General features: G+C 40.6%; 1 protein-coding gene across 2 annotated transcripts in view; it reads left to right on the forward strand.

Annotated features, from left to right (window-relative positions):
- The window catches only part of LOC121954237 (phosphofurin acidic cluster sorting protein 2), a 64,097-nt gene that overhangs the window by 37,385 nt on the left and 1,830 nt on the right, over nt 1-24,882 (forward strand). The window contains exons 4-24 of one of the 2 annotated variants that reach the window (XM_088086260.1): nt 1,609-1,734; nt 5,515-5,672; nt 7,839-7,935; nt 8,216-8,296; nt 8,649-8,708; nt 10,166-10,317; nt 12,074-12,167; nt 13,219-13,302; nt 14,081-14,208; nt 14,895-15,027; nt 15,130-15,234; nt 15,458-15,564; nt 17,405-17,559; nt 17,649-17,759; nt 18,639-18,741; nt 19,382-19,414; nt 22,462-22,504; nt 22,602-22,644; nt 22,864-23,002; nt 23,103-23,326; nt 24,632-24,745. In XM_088086260.1, the coding sequence (XP_087942386.1) occupies nt 1,609-1,734; nt 5,515-5,672; nt 7,839-7,935; nt 8,216-8,296; nt 8,649-8,708; nt 10,166-10,317; nt 12,074-12,167; nt 13,219-13,302; nt 14,081-14,208; nt 14,895-15,027; nt 15,130-15,234; nt 15,458-15,564; nt 17,405-17,559; nt 17,649-17,759; nt 18,639-18,741; nt 19,382-19,414; nt 22,462-22,504; nt 22,602-22,644; nt 22,864-23,002; nt 23,103-23,326; nt 24,632-24,745 (2,290 nt within the window). The remainder of the gene's footprint in view (nt 1-1,608; nt 1,735-5,514; nt 5,673-7,838; nt 7,936-8,215; nt 8,297-8,648; nt 8,709-10,165; nt 10,318-12,073; nt 12,168-13,218; nt 13,303-14,080; nt 14,209-14,894; nt 15,028-15,129; nt 15,235-15,457; nt 15,565-17,404; nt 17,560-17,648; nt 17,760-18,638; nt 18,742-19,381; nt 19,415-22,461; nt 22,505-22,601; nt 22,645-22,863; nt 23,003-23,102; nt 23,327-24,631; nt 24,746-24,882) is intronic. The other variant, XM_088086261.1, reaches the window with a different exon arrangement.

Raw genomic sequence — 24,882 nt, forward strand, 5'->3', positions numbered from 1 at the left:
ATTTGTCATTTGCTTTAGCATTTTTGGCTTTTCTGCGCCGCTGATTATTGCAATAATCAACGGCACAGAAAAGCAGTTGCCAGGTGATGCCAAATCCACCAAGTCAGTAATAGAAAAAAGACTTTGTCTGAAAATAAATCAGGTCTGTAATGAACCAAAGAAAATCTTGGTCGACGATAATTCTATGTACTCTTCAACTAATCGATTGGTTGATGGGGTAAAAAATCCACACTGAGTGCAGTTTACCTGGTAGAGTTGTGTGTAAACTAAAGTGTTTTTTTCCCTTATACACGGCTCAACATTAACACTCACCCAGAGCAAGTAAACTCTGTGCTCAGGCAAGTGGAATGCCTCGAGTGGAAAATAAATGTGATCTTCAATGTTAGATCCGAAAATTAACTTTGCACTGTAACGGTTTTCCACCTGAGCTGCGTGTACGAGTCTGTCTCACCACTACTCGTTGATCAGGACTGATTAGAAAAATCTGACACACGGGACACTATGGAAGTTAACTCTGTAACAACATAACGTTAAATATCTCTGTAACGCTGCATGCGAGAGAGATACTTGCCATTGTTAGCCTAGAAACTAACGTTAGCCATCCTGTCACTCCAACAAGAGCTCTGTTGTGATCATATCCTTTTCAGAAGCTTTGTAATCCAGCCTTGAGCTGTGATTTCTTTTGGTACACTCAGTAAAATAAACCCATTGTGATAAATCTGACCACATGTTCTGGAGGCTGCTGATGGAGGTAGCATTGAGTTAAAATATGATGTGTTCAAGCTCTATCCAGCAAAATTGGTTATTAGGCAAAGGTAATTATAATATCCTCATGGTGTGTTCAAATGTAATCTTGAGAAACTTGAATATATGTTTTTTTTTGCAGCAATATAAATAGATATTGGAGAGGAACTTGTGATATAATAAACAGTTAAAAGGCTTTTGAAGAAGATATTTTTAAAAAATAATGTGAAAGAAGGTTGTATTAAAGGTTTTTTCATAAATGTGTATGATTAAATTGTGCTCATCAAGTGTAAAGAAGGAATTACTGACTTTTAAACAGTTACATTTTTTAATGAAGATATTTTTTGTTTCTCTGGCAAAACAATGTGAATAAATAACAACTCTCTCTCACAGATAAATGCTTTGGTGGACACACAACCTTTCTAAAGTAGCAACAGCGATTATCTGACCAATGAGAATCTGGTTGGACAACAGCATGTCAATCAACCAACTGACCAGAAGTTTACAGCTCCAAAATAAATAGCATCAAAAACCTTTTTCAAACCCAAAAAGTTGCGAAAGAAGAAGTGGATTTATGGCCTCCAAATAAAATGACAGGCACTGAAATCTTGAGTAAGCACTCTGAAAATAAACAATATATATGCGGTCTCGTTTTATTATTTCTGTCATATGGTTGACAAAATGTTATTTTCAAGAAATAGAAGCTGAATACAGACTCAGCAGGGCAGGTAAACATTGCAGGATTATTTTTCTTACAGAGTAACAAAAACAATGTGTCGAAATAAGTTTTTGCATTTTCTAAAGGCTGATGATAATATAATGTGGTCTGCTTTGTTGGTCTGACTTTATGTTTGTTATTTTCAGTACCCCCATTTTCTGAAGAGGGATGCCAACAGACTGCAGATCATGCTGCAGAGGAGGAAACGCTACAAGAATCGAACTATCCTGGGTTACAAAACTTTGGCAGTGGGAGTTATCAATATGGCTGAGGTACCGTACAGCGCCTCAGCTGGGGCATTACTGTCAGTCATTGTATTTCATGTTTCATTGTCAGCCGTTTAATTTCTCTTGAGAAACATATCATTTTGGTAGGAGCCTTGAGATTGCGTTCGGCTCTTCCCTGACTGTGATTGACACAGCTATTAGTGTCTGCGTAATGTGTCTTGGTCTGCCAGAGAGAGGGCCTCCTGCCTTACACATCATTTCAGATGACTCATGGTCATCACACATACTGCTGTGCGAGATTATGGGCCATCTGGAGCTGGCTTCATATGCACTTTTCTGGAAACAGTGCATTCAGCCATGCTATGTAGAAATAATGGACTAGAAGTTGATATAATGCCACTTGTGGATGGTTGTTTGATGTAGAGATGTGGCATTAAGTTTAGTTGTCCTGATCCGAGTCATTTAATGTTGAGTGCTGCCAGCACAGTCCTCAGCTGGTCATGCAGTGGGGACTTTGCAGTTACGTCAGACTGTATGTTTGGACACTCGGCCATGAAGATGCCATTTTTAGCTGCAACCAGCAGCTCTACAGCTTGCTCTGGTTTATTGGTTCATTTATTTATCAATCGGTCAGTAAGTCCACAAACATTTCCCCACTGTTTAGTGACCAAAGTTTTTTTTCCTTAGGAGGCTGAAATTTAAATGTGTGTCTGTGTTCATGCCAGTGGGTGCTAGTGGGTGCAGTTTAAATGGCCTAAAACAAAAAGGCGTATTACTTCCAAATGGATTCACATACTTGCACAAGATTTTGTAGAGAGAGTGGTAACGAGGCAAAGGGCAGCTGATGAATGATCGGACTTCATAAAATGAAGCACACACTGATAGACAGACAGACATACACATACACCCACCATTTTGCCCTTCCACTTTTATAGCTCATGAGGCGATTGCAGATGGTAGGCGTCACTGGACTACTGACAAGTGTTTGTCAAAGTAGCTACACTTGATTTGCTTACAGATGACTTTTGTCAATGTGGGTATTGGATTCAAAGAGACAAATAGGGATACATCGATTTATCACCCACACAACGGTATTGGCCATTATTCACCTTGTTGACTGCCATTGGCATCCTCTGAAATGACGAAGGTTGCACTGAGTTACATTATGACGCGTTCAAGCTCTGTTAAGTAAAAATGAGTATTGGGCAAAGGTAAATTATAACATCCTCGTGATGTGGTCAAATTCAATCTTTTAAAATTTTGCTTTTGGCAAGAAACTTCAGTATATACATATATATGTGTTTGAAGGAGAAATTTGTAGATGTTTTTGCAGTTGTTAAAATATGGTTTTCATGTGAAAGAATGAGATATTTTAGGTTGTTTCATAATTATTTTTTGTTGAAATTTTTACTCATCCAAAGATACTTTAACCAAAGAATTATTGACTTTTAAACTTCTATTTTTTTATAATGAAGATTTTATTGTTTCCCTGGCACAAAAGGAAGAATAAATAACAAAAAAATGATAATAAACAACAAGGACAACAAAAAAAAAACAAAAAAAAATCAATATCAGCTATCAGCCAAATAGTTCTTTTAAACATCAGTATCGGCCCAGAATTTCACAATTGGTGCTTTTTCGCAAAAGACCATGTTTTGTTTGACATTGGCTGGCTGCTGTTAATTGTGACACTCTGTGGGTCATTCACTTGCAACACTGTGCAGAACCAATGTGTTCCTGTGTTTTCACACCGTGGAGAGTTTTTGAGAGCAGCTATGGATTGCAGTGAACAAAGGGTTGGAAATTGGGCTTTATACAGCAAGATACGATCAATTGAATTGCCTTGTTCAGGACATAATTAGTTTTGGGTTTGTGAGAGAAATTGAGATCAAGACCAGATTTAGACATAGATATTGAGCGTCACACTTACTCGTACTGGAGAGACACAGGTAGCATTTCACCGATTGTAATTACAGCAGCTGATGCGCCCATTCATGCTCAGCCAAAGTGACTTTCCACCACTAGCCCCAGGACAGGAATTGACTGACATCTGAAAACAAGACTAATGCTTTATTGCATTTTAAAACACCACTCAGCTGCTGTGCTGTTTCGGTGCTCGCTGCAGCAAAACAACCCACAGACTTTCTATGAATAAAGCTAGATTGGCCATTATTGGATCCTGTTGGGTAATTATGTTGTCGTCTGCTGTGGAGTAAACTCTCCCATGCCCTCATTCCAAATCTGCCGGGGCATTATGTGGGAGGAAGTCACTTATTGGACTTTGCATGATGCAGCATTGGATTGCACCCCTGTCAGTGTTTGAGCAAAATGAGCCGACTCCCTGTACAGCTATTAATCATGTGAAATATTGAAAGTACCCCCTAGACAGAGCTTAGAATGAAAGCTCATCCCTTCTCATCTGATTTCAAAACAGTTTATGCAAACTGTGTCGTACTGTTTGACTGAGTGATACGAACAAATTGGCTTGGCTCCTTTAGACACTCAGAATGGAAGAGCAGCATTGTGCTAATGAAGATTTACTTAGAGATAGCTTAGCTGTCTTCTTGTAATCAGTGTGTAAATCTCTGCGAGCAGAAAGCAGTGTAACAGAAGCCCTCTCAATCTCTGTTGTATCAGCATTGGCTCGGTAAAGAGACAGAGATAAAATTCTTCCATCCTGTCTGTCTGCTGAAGAAAAATGTGCTCCGTGCTGCTTTGACATGACTCTACAGAGTGATGAATGGAAGCTGGAATTAGAGGCATCTCGGATAAAGAGAACTTGAATGTTTAGACAGATGAAATCCGGTGTTGTATTTATTCAAGGGCTGCAGCGATAAACTGTTTTTTTAGGTATACCGTGATATGAAAGTTGACAATCGTCAGACTGTGTACATTTACTCATCTACAATATAGGGAGAAAAAAGCAACTGGACAGACTATCTCACCTTTATTTCAGTCATTCTCAAAAGTAAGACTTTTCAACCAAAACTAACTCATCTGTTGTAATTCCTTTAAGGGCTGTTCTGACTGATCTGTTCTGACTGATCATAATAATAATTAATATAATAATTAATAATAATAATTCTGTAATACGGTGAAACCGAATTTTTTTTTGCGACAATTACTGTACTGTGAAAATGTCATACTGTTGCAACCCAAATTTACTCAAGATAATATTATCAAGAACATATCAAGAGGGACAGGGGACAGATCCTACTCAGGTGCCACGGTGTAGAGCTATGAATTTTTTATTTCTTACATCTGGTAAATATTTCTCCCTTTCTGCCAATATTGAAAACAATTCTCGTTGTGTTTACACTCAAAATAAATTATATTTTCTTAATTTAAGGATAAAAATTGCACATGTTTTTGGTGTAAGACAAAGCAGTGGAGCCTAGACTTCTGTATGTGAATTTTCTCTGCAGTGTTTAAATCCTAAATAGGGATATGTCTGTTCATGTCAGCTTTTCTACCTTAATATTTTGTTTGATTTTCTTATGTAATGTTTTATTTAATTTTTCTGATGTTTATTTAATTTTTTTTAAAAATTGCTTTATTTTTTCTTTTGTTTGTGTTTTGTCTTCATTACTGTTCAAACTGACATCTTTATAACCCTTCATGGAGTTTTTATCTCACCTGTACAATCTTTCTTTAATCTTTCATTGTACTTTTGCTTTGGTTTTATCATGCAAATGAAAATAAGATTAGAACATAAAAAATAAGAGAGCAAAGAAATGAAACTAAGATGTCTTCTAGAAAATGGTTTGGAGCCCATTTTGTGTTTGAATGGTTTCTTAAAATCAATGTTAATCTTTCTGTTTCCAGGTGATGCAACACCCGACAGACGGAGGACAGATTCTGGGTCTCCATAGCAACGTGAAGGAGGCACCAGTGCGTGTGGCGGAGATCAGCGTGTACTCTCTGTCCAGCCAGCCCATCGACCACGAGGACGGTAGCGGTCAGGCTGGACGCAAGACTAAAACCTCAGGTGGGCACAGCCATCTCCCGTCCCCCTGCGTGGCTCTGTTAGACAGACCTGTACCCATGCTGCCCGGCCAAATCCTGTCTGTAATTTCAGCCCTCACCCTGCAGCCAGCCCTCCCTGCCCAGGCCTCTCTCTTCCCTCCTTCCACCTGGCTCCTATTTCCCAGCCGAGGACAAAAAAAAACTCTATTAATCCCACCCCAACATATAGCCAAGGATATGTTATTCTCTTCAGCTATGGTTGTAATGTTGATTTGAGAGTTGAACAGATTTAGGGGCTATCACCTTACACCGTTCTAATTCTGGACGGAGAGAAATACTGGGCCCTGCTCGGACTCCACGCCTTCATCCCGCTATGCTGATCCCCTGTGTTCTGGATGTTATTAAGGAGGCCGCTTAAACATAACAGATGAGCTCATGCACCAAGTATTATACTAGTGTCACTCAGAGGGAAGAAAAGATGTTTATCTTTCTCCTCTGCAGTGATCCTTAATAACACCCATCCCATCTAAGAGCATAGAACAGGATGTTTCACAGGCAAGAGGAAGTCAGAGTTGGCTGCTAAGGAAAAAAAAAGATTCTCCATCACCCGATTTGTCCCTGGCTGTCAAAGAGGCAGTAAAATGTGTCTCTTTAGGAATGTGGCTGTTGAGACCAATAAAATCTGACATTAAACAGTAGTAAAATTTCCACCACTGAAATGTCATTAAAACTTAATCAGAATGTGAGACATGGATCACAAAAAGAGCTCTACAATCTCTTTTGCATATAATAAGACTTTCATTACATTTCAGCAAGCAAATTTAGCGTTTAATTATGTGCACAGAAAATGTTTTTGTATTGCCATAGATTCGCTTCATTATTCTTGCCAAGGAGTCGAAGCAATTCATTACTGATGAACTGTGTCAAATAGGACAGGAAATTAAACAACTTCATTCTCACAAAATGGAAAAATGTCTTCTCTTCAAACTGAAAATTGTGAAAAATACACAATATACTGAAATCATCATTTACATAATAAGATAATTATACTGTTTGCTATGTTTAAATGGATAGGCCAGAGATTTTGAAGTAGGTTTTAGTTACATAGTCAGTGTATTACCGACTGAAGATGGCAGTTGTCGTCCCACCAGTTTGGAGAAGGGGCAGCAGTACTGACACGCAAGCTAAGCAATGTACTGCAGTGGGGCAGCAGCAGAACATATTCAAGCCACCTAAAAAAATCAATATCATTCTAAAGTGTTTCACTGTGTGGAGAGTACTTTCACTGCTTTATCTTTCTGCTTTGCCACCGTCAGATTGCTCATTCCGGTGGGGAAGCCGTTTAAAGCCTCAGCTCCTAACCTTTGCTCTCCTCAAAGCCACCAGCCACCATTGACAAATACTGTCATTTTACCTCTTTAGAACTCAAGAGCTGCTGCTCTCCCACTGCCTCGATCAGTTATTTAGTGTTATTGTGTGACACTGATGAAAAAGAACTAACCCTTTTAAACTCCAAACTCACATGACAGCACAAACAAAGTCATCGAGGCAGCAGTAGACCAGCAGCAACTGTTTTCAGGGATGGTAAATCACTGTTTTCCTCAATGGAGTCTGACTTTGAAAAGACAGATAACAGCTTCAGTCCCCCATCAGAAAGGGCTGTCTGCAGCAAGGTAAAGCATTGCTAATATTTTAAATGAACAGATAGTGATTTTTTTGTAAGTAGGACTTTTTTAGGTGGCTAAAATTGGTTTTGTTGCTGACCTGTCCACAGCAGAAGATCACTTAGCTTCTGTGTCGCTAGTGCTGCCTCCATCTCCAAACACCTACTGTAGGTAAAGACTTGACTATGGAAAAGAACCTCATAAAGTCCAACTTAAGAAGATCCAAACTATCCCTTTAACATCTTTTTCCATCCAGTAGTACTATAAGAGCAATATTTCATATTGAGTTTGGGAGGCTTGCTTTCACTCAGATTGAATACTTCCTGTAGTCATTCTTCACTCCAAGAGACTTTGGACTTCATACATTCTCCATGTAAACGCCTTTTTTCTTAGTCCAAGTTTTAATAGGATGTGTCTGTAGGAAACTTTGAATTTGGATCCATGCAGATGAAGTACTGGGTTATATCATTTTAGACATGTATTTCTGTATTCTAATCTAATTTTTTTGTGCTTGCTAACCTCAGACCGCTCCCCAGACATGGATAACTATTCAGAGGAGGATGATGACAGCTACTCGTCAGAGCAGGAAGCCAGTGATGACGCTGTTCATGGCCAGGTCGGTGCCAGAAAATGCGTCAATGTAAACAAATCTGCAGTCCCCAGTGAAATTAGATGCATTTAAGAAATCCAGTAGATATAATCTTATATAGCTAAACCAAATGAAACAGTATACTTACCATACTGAACATGCCATTATATACTAGTAATGTTATGTAAGAAGAAATTCGATATCAGATTTTTTGCTTGGTGTAATAATGATTTTTTTTTACATAATGTAGATAGAAATGAAGTGGCACTATTACGTTGAGATTTCAGATGTTTTATCCATATTTCAGGATCTTTATGATGAAGACGATGAGGTCAGGAAGCCCAAGAAAGCCAGGAGGAAAATGATCCGAACCACCTCCATGACCAGGGTTAGTCGCTTCCTTTTCCACCATATGGGAGCTCTCTGCTTGCAAATCATTGACAACGCGAATAACTTAAGACTTGTGTTTGCTGCTGTACAAGCTTTTTAACGGAAAGCACACACTGTGTTCCATTTGTCCAAGCCATTAGTACGATGTGGATGAGCACGTAAATGAACACTGTGGGTTCACTGGACTGATTATAATGGTCTTTGCATAGAGTGGCCGTGAATGAGTAATCCAGTAGACAGTAACTGGGAGAACTGATAAGCCCGAGCCCAGCTGTCATGCGAATTTAATGACAGTTAGTCGCTTTTCAGGGGCTTCTTTTTCTCATAATTGCATTTTTTTTCTGTTGCAGCAACCTAACTTCAAGCAGAAGTTTGTGGCCTTGCTCAAGAGGTTCAAGGTAACCGATGAGGTGAGTGTGAGAAGAATAATTGCCTTTGTTTTGATTGCCACCCAGGAGAAGATGGTCAATGTCATAGCAGGTGATGTGTTGAATTTTAGAGGGAAACAGCATCCTTCTCAGTGCACCTGCCTGTAGTTTCTCAGCACTTCTGTTATGAAGCTTTTAGTAAGTCAGCTGTGAAACATATCAGTTATTAAATTGCCCTCAGGGCAGGAGAGAATAATCTCAGCATTGACTGTCTAAACAACATATTGCTGCGGCTAATACTATCCTGACTGTATGAGAATCGCCTGTGAAGAAATCACTGCCACAACAGAGCATCATTATGACGCTATAGGCTACATTACCTCTGTGCCCATCGATGTATGATTCATATATTTCCATTAGCTGCGATCTGTATGCAGAATCCATTAACAACCTTATTCTCTACAACTTAATCTAATGATGAATGTAGATTCGTATGCTTGTTCTGTTTAGGTTTTTTTTCTTCTCACAAGGACTTTTCGAATAAATGTGTCTGCGGATTCTGCGTAACAGCTTGCAATCAGGTCATCAGCAGGAAGTCGACCATTTGTGTGCAACAACCCCTAGCTGTCCATTAGTACATAATCTGTGTTAGGACATTATAATGATGATAATTCCCATTGAACTGTGAAATCTATTGGAGTAATTGAGATATTCAATGCCTTGTTTCTTTCTTTTTCTTTCTGGTGTCAAATATAGTCCATTGATCACATCAGGAAAGATGCATAAAAGATTAGGTTCTGTTTTCAACTATAGTTTTTAGACTGGGTGAGGATTTGCTCTACCTTTGCTGTCATCCCTTTTTCATATTAAAAAAAAATGGGACTAAAACCCTGAAACAATCTCAACCTCAATCAATCAGTGAATCAACCTGGTGATGCTTACAAGAGCCTCTGAGTTTTGTTTTTCCGGATGGTTCAGAAAGCTCCAGGTGGCCCGATGATCTTCTATCACGTCCCCTGTCTCTAATCCTTTCCTTGTGGCCGGGCAGTGTGCAAGACTACAGCTCTATAAATACCCAGGAGGAGGAGAGGGGACAGACTGTGTTTATCTGCTCCCTGCCAGCTTCTGCACTTATGGAGTGGCATTAATCACCTGATTAGTCCACAAGCCTGCCTTGTGTGCAGTTCCTATGATATACATCCCCGCTGTGCAGCTGGCAGATCAAGGCTCAGCACCTCAGCTCTCCTCCAGCACTCACTTACCTTTTAATTGGCCTGCTTAGGACCAAGGCAGGGACGTATTTATAGCATAGATTTTCTCATTTTACAGCCTTCAGTGTTGTCCTTCATTCTTTAAGCACCATTAGGCCAGCTGTGAAAGTGATTAGCTAATGCACAGCACCAGTCATTCCCTACACTTATTTAATCCATGGCCATAATTACAAATCCCTCATTACAGCGTACTGATGTGTTGACGATGTGTCTGCCCTGTGCGTACAGGTCCTGGACTCTGACCCCGTCGACCAGACCCAGGAGGTGGAGGAGGATCTGGATTTGCTCTATGACAGTCTGGAGGTGTATAACCAGAGTGACAGTGGGCCGGAGATGGAGGACAACGAAAGTGTCCTGAGCACGCCCAAGCCCAAACTCAAGTATGTCTGCACTCAGCCTCTGTCCTCTGAGGTCATCTTTTCAGCACCTAATAGTCTTATATATTGAAATATTTCTGTACATGGTTTTACTGTGACTTACAGTGATGGGTAATGTTGCGTTACATTTACTCTGTTACATGTACTTTAGTATTTTTTTAATATAAATTATACTTCTAAGAGGCTACTTTTTTGCAGAATACTTTTGCATCCTACTCCAGGACATTCGATAAAATATATTTACTGCTATTCTTAGTTTGGACTACACAGTTGTCGCTAATCTTACTCATACATTTAGCTGTAACACAGTTTACGCGGATCCTTAAAAAGTCTTAAATTCATTAATATTAAAATAAGAGCTTAATTGTTATTAAATTGACTTAAATTAATCTTTTAAAGGTCTTAAAAATACTCAGACTTGGGAACTAGGATTTCATGAATCTCTTTTTTCTGACGTTGCATTATTAAATGTCAGAGTAATTGGTAACATCTATTTTTTGGGAATCCAAGCAGAGAAATCTTAAATGCAGAGTGAGAAACACAAAATTGCTTATCTGATAATCAAACTTCTTCACTGGACAAAAATAAAACATGATGCTTTACGTTAAAATAAACATTTGGGCAAAATAAAACTATCCTTCAATTTTGGCTATTAGAAATTTAGTCTTAAACTTCAGTCTGGCATTAAAAAAGTCTTTAAAAGTGCAGGAACCCTGTATAAATAATTGTTATATTCAGCTGAACTCACACGTATGATCGCGACTGCAAGCCATAGCCTACTAGCCAGTAACAGCACTGCAGATGGAAGAAAGGTTTATTTTTTGCTCACTGTCACACACACTGCATCCAAGCCTCTTTTTTGAGGATTCAGTGGATTCCACTGGGTGCAGCTGCGCCGCTTTCCGGCTGCGACACAGCTGCCAGAACTGATCACAGCCACTCTAGACAATGCTTGTGATTCCACCAGAAGCGTCACAGAGCGTTTCAGAAGCAGCTCTCTGCTAATGACAAAGTTATAGCTACAACCAGCAGCTTTACAGCTCGCTCTGCTGGTTGGTTGGTTGGTCCACTGTTTTTGCCCCAGGAGGCTGAAATTTGGCGCGGATGTCAAATGTGTGAATGAAATTGCAATAAGGCACATAACTTCCAATTTGATTGACAGACTTACTCAAGATTTTGTGGCAAGTTTGGTCATGGTGAGCCAAAGGACAGCTGATAACTGTTACTGGCAAATGGCAAAATTGGCGATGCATGAATGCATACGCGTACGTGGATTCAGCTATTGTGAATTTGTGCTTGTTTTTGCATTTTGCTAAGAGATTAAACAGAGCTTATCAGCGCATATTTGTCACTTGGCTGGTTCTGGCTCTTAAATGACTATTAATATGCAGTGCAGTTTCTTATGACCTGTTGAGGACCTATTCAAACACAATAAATTGATGTTATAAATTGTATCTAATGAAGTTAATACAACTTGAGCAGGTTTTTTTTTCTAATCTTACTCAGGTGGTTATTTTTTAACTACTTTTACTTGACTCAGTATTATTAAAAAGTAACACTGCCTGTCCTTGAGTACCATTTTTGTTTACTCTACCTACCACTGGTGGTTTTTGAAATTGAAAATGAATAAGCCTTTACAAACTATTAATAGTTAGAAAATGAACCTTTAAGTAGAACTTCTCAGAAAAAAAAGGTCAAGAAAAGTATTTTCCCCAAGTTGGTCGTTTCCTCTGATTCAAATCTTTGTTTGTGCTTTCAGGCCGTTTTTTGAAGGGATGTCTCACTCCAGCTCCCAGACAGAAATCGGGAGCATACACAGCCAAAAAAGCCAGCAGAGAGAGCTGTCATGTCCTGTAAGTTGGTCACCAGGCACTCTTTTAACAAACCCATCAGATGCCTTTCAGCCCCGCTGTTTACACGTAAAGTTCCTCCTCTCGACCACTGGAGAGCTTCTTCTGGTAAACAGTGTTACGTAAAGGAATTGCCCCTGGGCAGTGTTCAAATGTCTGGCAGTCCTTTATGCTTATTGTGGTTCAGGGATTCCCAAGGACCATGATACTACAGGCAAGTTATTCTGAGCATGCAGCCCACCACCAGCTCCCACCCCTGCCTGCAGAAGAGGATGGAGGGGGGCCTGCAGTCCTTACCCTCTTCACCCCTACAGCCCTCTAGTATTTATAGGGACTGACACAGAGTGACCTCTCCACCACCATCGACGCACACACACACACACACACACACACACAGACTCAAATATGCTCAGAGAGAAGATTGGATGGAACAATCCCTGAACTCCTACTCAGAGATTTATGGCTCATCGGAAACAACAAGGACAGAGAAATAGAGAGAGAGAGACATGTTGAGTCTGATGGTTAGAGAGGGAACGCTGTTTATAAATATCTGGGAATCCATTTTAGCTCGTAATAAAACAGCCAGGAGCATTTTACCCCGCTATAGCCCTCCATTTTGCTCAATAAATGTCTCCAGTCCAACTTCATAAATGTGTCTTGCAGGCAAAATGGAAAAAGTCTTTGATCTAATATTGCAATGAATTAAAGTAAACGTTACACAATGCACTTAAACACTTTTAGTCAAGCAACCTCGAGCACACAAGTGCGTCAGTTATTCTTTTGGGGGTTCATGTATTAGTAGGCAACCGCAGTGAAACATACAGAAGCTTTTAGTGATATTTATACTCGCCAGCTCTGCCGCTGTCTCTGAGCTCGACTGTGCAAAGCGACCACTATGAAATTGGTCTCATCTTGAGAGTGGTCAGTCTTGACCTGAGCAGATGGACCGTAGCAGTCCCAGAAGGAGCTGTGACATTTTGTCATTTTTATTCACCCGAGGAGTGACCTCCGTGGTTAAAATGATCTAATGTGTGCATGTGTGTTTACTCTGCAGAGTGGAGACTTTCTGACCGTAGACCGATGCAAAGTGCAAGGGGCCCGGTATCATGATGACAGCATCACGGATACCACTGTCGGGGTATGTGTTGGAACAGCAGTTTTACTTTTGTTTGTTTGTTTTTTAGCTAAATCTCCCTTGAGCGTGTGTTTCTCAGATTTTGCTATACCCTCTCCACTTGAGTGCCCTTCCGTCCCATGGGTCTTAGTTGTTTTCCAAGAAAAAGCAAAGAGGGAGGGAGTATGCAAGGGCAAGCAAGCCAAACAGCAAAGTCATCCATTATGGATCAGTGGAGCAGACGAGGCGGCCCCATGCTGGATAAATCCTGACTGATGAGCATCGAAAGAGGGGTGTTTGTGTTTGTTGTCGTCTCTCTCTGCTGTCGGGTCACTCTAACCTTGTTCGGCTAACCCCAGCTCCCCCTCTGAGCGCCGGGCGGCCGGCCTGTCGCATCGCTCTACTAACCCAGTTCAAACCGAATACCTAAACTGCAGGCACAGTGTTTCCCCTGCCACCTGCAAAGACACTGCGACTATTTTTTTTTTTTTATCTCGTCAGTCATGGTGGGCTTGCATCATTATCTCCAACCTCAGCAGCTCAGCTCAATTATTCACCAGGCCAGCACCTCTCTACCTCCCCACCCGCCTAAACTCTTTCAACTTTCTCTCTTAAAATGCTGGATGCATACTGCGCACAAAAGCTCAGACAGAATACAGAATGTACCAGAACTTGAGAGAGACACTGATGTAGTAGTAGATGGGACATGACAGCGCCTGTGTCGTATGATAAACATCAGCATTGCGCTTTTACAGCCCTTCTAGCTCATCTTTTACCCCCCTCCCCTCTCTTTTTGGTTCAGGAGCCAGAGGCTGACGACAGCGGGCTGGGGCCTGGGGAGGTGAGCAGCTGGGATGTCAACACTGAACGGATGACCAGCACTGTTGGCAAGCTCTGCAAGACGGAGTCCCAAAACCACATGTCTCCTAGGTACATACATCTGGAGACATGCTCACAGGATTATGTTATGTCATCCTGTATGTACATAAGTTACTTTAGATTTTTATCTTTTTTTTAACCCTTTTAACCTGAACCTTGGCTTGATTTCTTTCAAAAACATGGGAGGAAGGGAACTTAAGAAGAAATTACCCCAAAATTTGCAAGAAATTCGTACAAGGACATTGCCAGGAAATTAGCACAAAGAAAAAGGAAAAAGAAAGTAAAAAAACAAGCAAACAAGGAAATGACCTGAAAAGGTGCTTAAATAACTAAATGTATTATTATTATTATTAGTGCTACTAATAATAATTTAGTAACATAATTTTAATATATACTGATAATTAAATTTTGTCTTAACTTTTTTTCCTCCCCAGACATTTTCCCCTAGCTTTTTAAAGAATAATTTTCTAAATCTACTAATTACTTGCAATTTGTGGGAAATTTCTTAACAAGTTCCTCATTGCCTTTCTTCCCATGTTTTTTAAAAGAAATCAAACCAATAGTTCAAAGTTCAAAGGTTTAAATACTTGTTAAAGGTGTCTTAAAGGCAGCACAAGAAAGGTGATGTTGTTTTAAAGGGTTAAAGGAATTTAGCATGGGTGTTTCCTTCACAGTTGTTATGAAATGTTTCATTTTCTCATGTATTTTGAGCTCCTGGTATTTTGGCTCTTCTTCAGTAAAATGGAGAACAGGCTGCAGAGGCGTCCTCGCAGCACCTCCATGAAAGACAGACAGAACTCCAAGGCTCAGAGCGACAGGACCAGCAGCATGGAGAGCGAGTGCTCCCCAGACTCACGACTCATAGCACAGGTTAACACCTCGCAAGACGCAATAACAGGATGCTATTCTTACATCTGTTTTTAAGTCCGGTGGAAATGTGCTCAGACTCTTTGCTTTGTATTTGTCTCAAAGGTTCCCAGGAAGTCTGTCTATGACCAGCTGAACCAGATCCTTATTTCTGACGAACGCCTACCAGAGAGCATCATCCTCATCAACACCATGGAGTGGCAAGGACAGGTGTGTGTTCTCAGTGCATAACACTTCAATCATAAACTCCCTTACCTTTTCATCTCTGCTGGATACTTGCTACAAGCATTTCCTAACATTATTGCAAAAAGACCAAAATACAACAAAATATTGTTGTAGCATGTTCTCCCTGTTGCCTCTCCAACTCGATCAGCCCTGCCTCTTGTTATGTCCATTAACTCATCGTGTCCCTCTCGTGTGTGTTTCCGTGCAGTATGTATCCGAGTTGCTCCATGAACAGGGCCAGCCCATTGTGTCCACCTGCTCTGCTGCCGATGTTCAGGCTGCCTTCAACACCATCGTTACACGTATCCAGAGATTGTGAGTCGCATACATACATACACACGCATCGGTTGAATGATACGAATCGCCAGAAAGTGTGATCTTGCTGCCTGTTATCTCAGAGTGGTCCTCGCCAGACTATGTATGTTTACGGTGGCTCTGTGCCACAGAATTCCAGGATGCTATCGCGCACGCTGCTGAAGAGCTCTCTGTTCGTGAATGTGCCTGTTTTCTCACGAAAAGCTGAAGTTCAGCCGTCTTTTCTCTCTTTCTTGGATCCATCTGCTCGCCTGCCGTCTCCTCAGGATGTCATGTCAGTGGGAGACGGAGGCTGTCTCAGTCTGATTCGCTGCTTCTGTTAAACCCGTTTTCTCTTTAATCTAGCTTAACTGCAACTTTCCCACTCTTTTCACACCTGCTTCTTTTTTAACCTGTTTACTCCAGCTGGGGCCATGTCATGTGGAGCCATGCACAATTCTGATGTTAACATGCTCGCTCAGTTTGCTGCTGCTTTTGCTGGCTGCAGGGTTTTTCCTCAGATAGTGTCACTGAGAGCAAATAGACATTTTAAAACCCACATATCCTAAGGTCCTGTTCTGCAATAGGACTGTGTAATCTTACTTCTTGAACATTTAGTGTCTCAAATCATGAAGTATTTAGCTAGCAAGTCTGAAAGACGGTCCTTCAAGGAATACTTTATCCCCCAAATGGCCAATTACAGATCGACTGTATTATATTGTATGTTATGTTGAATTCTTGAGAGACACGTCTTTTTTTTCTTACATGCCTCCACGGTGGAGAATCCAAAAAACAGGGAAAATTCTTAGTGAGTTTAAATTAAAAGGGCCTTCATGTAAAAACAAAACCATATCAAAATATCCTTTACAAGCTTTCACACAACTTTATCAGTATAATTCAAATCTCATTTATCGGTACTGTATTGCTCAGTACTTCCCAAACACACAGCCTTTTCCGACATGATGAAAAATTAAACTTATCTGTGCTCTCTTCAAAGCCTGACTCCATATAAAAACACAGTAATTTTACCTCACTGAACACAGGAGCTTGTCTGCTGCTGCCTCGATCTGCTATCGATCTGTTAGTTTGTTATTGTGTGACTTAGGTGTTTTAAAGGTTTAGGTTTCAGATTCTGCGAAGTCACACAATAGCACATAGAAAACAACTAATCAAGTCAGCGGTAGACCAGCAGCTCTTGCTCGGTCAGGCAAGATTACTGTCTTTGTCAATGAAGTCTGGCTTTGAAGAGAGCATATATAAGTTTCACTTTCAGGTTAACTTCAAATACCAAAGTATTAGCAAAAGTGCATGTGTTTGGGAAGTGCTGAGCAAACAACTGGATAAATGAGACTTGGATTATACTGCACAAGTTGTGTGAGAGTTTCACTTTCCCTGTGGATACATGCAAGAAAAACATTTTTTTCTTTACAGATTGAATTTAACACAGGGTGAGTAGATGATAAACAAATGATCCTTTGGGAGAGGGTGGGGGTGAAGTATTCCTTTAAAATGACTTATGTCTGCACGTGTATATGTATAGCACGTAATTGATGTAAGACGTCAAGGTTTGAAACATTTTAAATCATTTTTTGGCTTTAATGCCATTTTAAGCTCTACAAGCTGTTGCAATAATTGGTTTAACCTCAAAAAGACTTGCAGATACTTGCAAGTACCTGGTATTACAAATTAAAACATGACATAATCTGGCTCTCAATAAAAGGTAAGACCGGTTTTAAAGCTGGAAAAACCCTGTTGAGATATAAATCTTCAGGCAGCCATTCTTTCTCTCACACACCCTCTCTGACCCACATCTCCTTCTCTTAATTACTTGTTCTTCCTCTTCTTATCTAAACCCTCGCAGCTGTAACTGCAATGCACAGACACCACCTACAATGAAGGTGGCGGTGGCAGGCGACCAGAGTTACCTGAGCACCATCCTGAGGTTCTTTGTGGAGCAGCTGGCCAACAAGACACCTGACTGGCTCAGTTACATACGCTTCCTGGTCATACCCATAGGTAATTCAGGATTCGTCAAAAAAATACCAGCCTATCATGCAACATATGTTAAAGTATTGTTTTATACTTATTTCTGCACTCTTGCACAGGTTCTCATCCCCTGGCAAAGTATGTGGCCTCATTTGACAGCAGGTTCAACAGCATCTTTATGGACACTGCATGGAGGGAGCTGTTCTGCAGGACGGAACGGCCCACCTCAGGTTAGGATGCTTCAGCTCTGGTGTGTGGCTACAAAGCAAGTCTGCGTGTCTAATGTTCAGCCAACTTGAAAGGGAAAGAAATGGGGTCAGAGTATGGGTCAGGGGCTGATGGATGGGAAGAAGAGATTTCCTCCAATTGCAAAAGACAGCCACAGCCTGCTGCAGTGTAGCCAATGGCTCTAGATTATTGCTACTGTCTGTTAACTGTCTACTGCTGCTTAAAACGAACACCAGTTGTCAGAACTGTGACTCAGATATTTACTGTTTTCCCATCCCATTTTCACTTGCTCTGCCCTGACAAGCCCGATAATCCTCACCTTTCCCCACCTAATAATTCACTTAATTTACACCTCATAGGTGCAAGAGTTACAGTCCCACACACCATGATGAATCAGCTCAGAAGGGGTTCCAAGTAAAAAGAAAAAAGTCTTTCATTTCCTTCATTCTTTTTTCCTTGACATCAGCTGCCATCACAACACAAAGGCAGAATTTGGATAGGAAGTGCTGTGAGTGCTTTCTTTCACAAGGAGATTTAGTTGAAACTGCTGAGAGGCAATAGGTCAAAATAAGTCGACATTAAAAATCAGCCTGTGTATCCGTGTTTCAAGTTGGCAAAAATGTATGCTGAGCCCACAGGCCTTCAGCATGACACGCAATTCATCTCCTGTGTCATATGGCTGACTTCACCCAGATTTTAATGACATTTTACACTCAGCACCCCCCTCTACCTCCTTAATTCAGTGGAATGAAAATGATTAATGCTCAGTCTTCTAGCAATCTGCTGTATGTGAAAATTAGCATTTGCATCAATTGTCTCGCAGCTTGTTAGTCAGACATGAAAGAGGAGAGGCGTGTTGTTAACAATCTGTCTCCCCGCAGACAACATAGATGTAGCGGGACGAGTCGTTCAGTATCTGGTCGGTGCCAACGTGTCCCACCAGTTCCCCATCTCAGAAGCAATGCTCACCTACAAACAGAAGAGGTAAAGTCACTTTGATGATTTAAGTTTGGGTGTACTTATGAACTGCGTATGTGTGTTTATGTGTGCATGTATGTTTTTGTGCTTTTTTGTGCTCTTTGTAAGCATGATTTCTAACCCGGAGATATTAATGTTCAGAATATTTATATGCTCATTAACAATAACCTCCAGAACAATTATAGCTATGACTGATCATTAGTTAAACTGCATGAAGATGTTTAAATGCATATGCATGCCATAAGGCGCATACATTAGGGACACACCCACGAGTTGCTGTGATGTGTGATGATAACACTTCAGTTATTATTGTACAGTCACATCTGTTTATTCTAACATGCATAAAGGAGTCAAGGAGACACAGGTCCATTTAAAGTAACACTGTGTGATAAATAGGTTTAGGGCTGATTTATAACATTTGATAGAGCACAGGTTCAATTGTCAGATAAGTGCAGGCCAACATCTACCCAGTCAGTCCGTTGCATTTCTGTGTGCATTTGTTGGTTTTCTCTCTGAGGTTTTGACCAAACCCTTCCCCTCTTTGTAAGAGCGGCATCCTATTGGTCAGAAGGTACTAAATACAACACACAGTTTTAACGCTCTTGCATTCCTTCTTCCCCCTTTCCCCTTTTGATTTGCATTCAAGGAAAAGAAGTTTGTATTTTGATTTTTACATCAGGTATCTAATTCAAACTCCTTTGTTTTGTTTTGAACCTCCTTATTTTCTCTCCTCCATTTGGCTTGAGCTCCTTGCTGTGTCTTAACATTTCCCTTTTCACACTTGATAACTCACTGTAACTTCACTTTGCACCCCGTCCTGACTTGTGTCTTTGGTTTGGTGTGACTTGTTTGATTCTTACTCTGTCTTCTGTTTTGTTGCTGTGAAGATTTGCCTAACAACCTTTTAAAACAATCCCAAATTTTCACATAGTGGAAATGTTTTTTCAGTCTCACACACATCCAGAAAACGCCAAAGAATTATTAAATGAGTACAAGTCGTGTCGAATTACCCACAAGCAACAGATTCTGTCTCAGGTCGTATATTGATTTACCCTCAAGAGTGGCTACATAATTATGATTTTGTACTCAATGGTATTGACTGCTTTGACAGCTGCAAGGCAAATCAAATATTTCAATATTAGTCAAAAGAAATAATTACAGTGGTCATATTAATCTGACATGTTCCACTCTTTCTAATCTGCATGAACACTACTAATTTTGAAATGTATATTTTTGCATGTATGCACAAATAACTAAGGCAAGTTAAGTTAAGTAATATCTGTGTTTACAAAGGATTGGCAGACAAGTTTAACATATTGTTTGCCCCACATAATTGTTATTTTGGTGAGTTATGTTACAGCTAGTACACCTGACATGTAAACTTCCTGTTTGATAGCTGATCAATGATTTACACATTAAGATTTCTTCATTGCAATGGTGCGGTTAGTTAGTAAATCACTATGTTGAAACTTTCTAGTTGTCACTTAGAACTCAGAGACTTGACTCACAAAGTCGGTAGTGGATTCATGAACAGCTGTATGTAACATCACTGAAATATGACATAATTATTGACTGTATGAAAGAAGCGGATGTAGCCACTGTGACATCACTGACTGGTTTGTGAACTGTCGTTATGAAGCCCTGAGTTTGGTATTTTGGATGTCTGCCTCTTGGTGTTTTAGAACCAGAGGAGACCATATTTGGCGAGAGAGTGGATCTGGGAAGGATACGCATTGCTACGCCTCTATCCTAATTATCAAGTTGTCATGGTAGCAACAAAGATTAAGTAGCCACAACTTGAAGCAGAGGTGTGCAAACCTTTTTGAAGGGGGCCATATTCAACAATGTGAAAATACCACCTGCTTCTTTCGTCAGCAAACAACACAAATGCAACTCTTTCATCTTTGAGGGAAGATGTAGTGCAACAGTCCTCGCTTTTGTCTTTACGCCTCTTGGCTGTGGCCATGTCTTGTTTGTTTGTTTACCGTCTGTTAATGACAACACATGATTACTGCCTGTGCAGTTCCTATTAGGTGCATGTCTACAAACTGTATGATAGTGCAGCCATCATGAGGTGATGGGAAAAAATTCAAAGTGAACTCGCTTGATTAACCAATATTGTGTGGAGGGCCACATATAGCATATTTTCAATTCAAGCCAAGGGCCATTTGAAATTGGTCTGAGGGTGACGTTTGGCCCCCGGGCCATACTTTGGACATACCTGACTTTAAATATACTCCTACTTTATGGTCTATATTTCCCTAAATGAGACCATAATTTGTTGAATGAACATCATGCTTTGTTTAAGAAGTGGTTAAACTAGTGATTGAGGCCATAAACTCATTAGGAAAATGTTTATTGAGTTAATAAATCAGGTGAGAAGTGGGGTCATTTTCTCACAGACTTCCATACAATCAGACAGATTTTTGCAGCACGCAGTCACCCCCTGCTGGCCATTAGAATGCAGGTTTAGGACACTTCACACTTTTCAGACCCACAGACCACATCCACTTTTTTATACAATATCAATATAATACAGCACAACGCCCAACGGGTAAGGTTGCTGAGGAATGCACCATATATTGCTTTTTTTTCTTTTCTTTTTTTATCTCAGTGTCAGCTTGCATGATAAAGACATTGCAAAAATAAATGGTATTGCTCTCTGAACATAGGAACAAATCATTGCATTGCATTCTGACTTTAGGTGCAACGTTGTCCGGTATGCGCTTTGCTATTAACTCTCTGGCAAATCAGACAGAGTGACGTTAAGCATCATTTGATTGGTCAGAATCTGTGGCCATGCAAGTGAGGTTTATTGGACCGGTGCTGCAGTTCTACTCTGCAGGGTAGAAAAGTGTGACAAGATGAGAGCAAACGAAAGTGCGAATGCCAGAGAGGAACTAGTGCCTAAAAAACAAATTGCACGCCAGCCATCTGGCAATATTATGGCTACAGTGTGATGATGTGGCACAAGCACAGGTACTGTGCAAGTCTGAGTCAAGAAATAAGTTAACTTTAACATTTCTTTATTTTTTACAAGTAATATTGTCATCACAGTATTCAATGGTATCCCATATCATATATTTCCTTATAATATTCAGCCCTACAGGGGACTGGGGTCCAGTGTTTTCCTCATCCTCCTGCTGCAAACTGTGGGTGCAATCTATTTTGCAGGCTCATGACTGGGAGAGAATGACCAGCTAGATTAGGAGTTGCACTATTTGTTGCTGCATGTTAGAGGACAAAAGAGGAAGATTTCCGCTCATTTGATGCATTTTTGGATTAATGTGGCCCTGTCTGTATTTGACATACTGTTCTTTCCTATCTTTGTATAGGCATGTATTGATAGGCCTGATGATGTGCTCAACACTTGGTATTAGAGTAAAGAAGCCACATGGTTATTACAGCCGGGCCCAGGCTTTCACTTGTAGTTCCATGTATAAAAATAGCTCTTCGCACTGGCTTACAAGAAAGACCCTGTCTTCTTCTGGTTGTAAGGAGCGGTCCTCCCATTCATCTCATTGTAACATGACCCCAAGATGACCCCATTTCACCCCAGCCAGTCATGTGCCATTTCTACTGCGATGGGACATGGTGCAGGTCATGCCACAGCCATCTTCCCTCCAGGACCATTGAGTGTTCATGTGCACCTCTGGAGTGTTGAAGTGTTTAAAAGAGCCGCCCCTGGTCAAACTCACAGTCGCTTTACTGTCGCTTTGTTTGCAGCCCTGACGAGGACTCCTGTCAGAAATTTGTGCCATTTATTGGGGTAAGAAATATTTCTTTGACCTATGCAACAGTGCCTGACAGAATTGTTGATTCCTTTTGTTTTTAGTTTCACACTGAAACCATTTTTATTCTTGCAGGTTGTGAAAGTTGGGATAGTGGAGCAAAGCCTCTCAACTTCAGGTAAGGAAGTATTTTGTCAGGTTAGTGTGTTCCAACATTTTACTGGTCATGTGCCGAGACACTTCACAAAATGCAGATGAATACTGATTGAGACCTGAAAAGAAGAAAATGACCCAGAAACCCCCAAACTGTTATTTATTCACTTCATTTACTTGATTATGGCTATGTGTGGTTTTACTTTGAAGGTTTGCGTATGACTACTTTACCTTTGATTTACAGTGGACTCAGATGATGCGATGGGGATCAACACAAGTATCTTGTCCTCCCCAACGCCCCCATCGGCTGGTCCGTATGGAAAGGAAATCGGAGGCACACCTCCACAGTCTCCGTCTGTGTCCACCGCCCTCTCTGGAGCTGGGTACATAACACACATTTATATATATTTTTTTCTCACTACAAGCTCTGCTGAACAAAGACACAAGTTTCTATAGCGTTTCTGATTTTTTTTCCCTCCTTAGCTCTCCATGTTCGGGCAGTGAGGTGATGGGGCTCCAGGTGGATTACTGGACGTGGCAAGGCCCAGAGAAGAAGAAAGAGGGAGAGAAGAGGGACGTGGGGCTGAAGAACACCCTTAAGAGTAATTTCCGTTCGCTGCAAGTCAGCCGTCTGCCTTGTGGAGGGGAGCTCACCCCTCCGCCCAGCATGGCCATGACTGTAGTCACAAAGGAGAAGAACAAGAAAGGTACGCTTTTTCAAATTATTATTGACACATCCACATAGAAGTCAAAGTAAATGAAGACATTGCACCTAAAAACCAAACACATTAATATTATCATGAGTAGGCACAATATTTATATATGCACAATGATTGCATTTGGCTTTTTTTTTACTTTTAACATAAATGTAACAAATAGTTTTGGTTCTAAAATTGTCTCTGCCTAAGACCAATAAGCTAGTTATATATATTTTTTTACACTGGAGTGCAGTAGTATAATCTACCTGATATGTAGATATATGCCCTACATCCACAAAGAGTGCTCCAGAATTACTGTATACCCTCTTAAAAATTGTGACAGGATAAGTAACAACGTAGTTTTGGGGCAAAACTTTCACTTAAGTTTTTTTTTTCTGCAATTACGGGAGAGAGAGATGTGACAGCAAACTTAATATGCAGAGGCTCCTGAGCACAGCGCAGTGTGGTGGAGTGAGAGAGAGACTGCCGGTTCGCGCGCTGTGAGTAAACAGCTGTTGGCGATCGGAGCAGAGGGGAAATTAGCAGTAAAGTTGTCTTGTGATAGTAAATGTACTTTGCAGGTTTCAGTTTGTCCATGACTTAACACTGTAGTAAGGTTCCCGTGCCTTTTTTCCAAAAATCTGAATAAAATTAAGCTGGTTAGCTTAAAGCTCGGCCCGGAGGCAAAACAAAGTCTCCTAGGAACCTACCGGCCTTATGAAGTGTGGTATGTGGGGGCTTCCCACATAGGGAGGAGCTTTGAGTTTGACTGCAAACAAGACCTGACCCACCAATGAACAATATGCAGAATTTTTGCATACATATTTTTTTTTTCAGCAATATTGTGGGATTAATTACATTTGTCAGTTTTCCGAGACAGATGATATGACTGTCATCACCAGGAATTCACCTATCCCAGCATACAGAACACACGCACACACACACAAAATAAACTAGGCTATACCACTGATGTAGAGGGTTCAAAATTACTCCCCCGATTTTGCAACGCACGTCTGTAACATTGTTGGACTCACAATGGACGGTTTATATATATATATATATATATATATATATATATATATATATATATATATATATATATATATAGGTATTGTGTTTTTACATTGCCATACATGCCTCTTCTTTATTAAAACCTGGTGCCCACAATACCACAGCGCAAAGCTTCATGTGAGACCACAGAAGCCTTTAACGTCCTTCCACATATGCAATAGTACTTCCCAAGACCTGTAAGTTCACCTTCAACTACACACAAAAAAAGTGTGTGAATAAAAAGTGTTTTTTGCCTCTCCTCAGTGATTTTTCTCAGCAAGAAGCCCAAGGAGAAAGAGCTGGACTCTAAGAGCCAAGTGATTGATGGCATCAGCAGGTTGATCTGCACAGCCAAGCACCAGCACACCATGCTGAGAGGTGAGGCTGAGGCTATACTGCCATCTGGTGTCGATGTCAGGCAAAACTTCAATGTTAAATTGCAACAGTGGTGTAAACGGAGAATTATCTGCCCTGTAACAGCTGTCAGTGCATACCCCCAAGCATCTGTTATGGAT

This window comes from Plectropomus leopardus, chromosome 13, assembly GCF_026936395.1.
Source record: "Plectropomus leopardus strain MGB_pleo_1.0 chromosome 13, ASM2693639v1, whole genome shotgun sequence".
Taxonomy (NCBI): Eukaryota; Metazoa; Chordata; class Actinopteri; order Perciformes; family Serranidae; genus Plectropomus; species Plectropomus leopardus.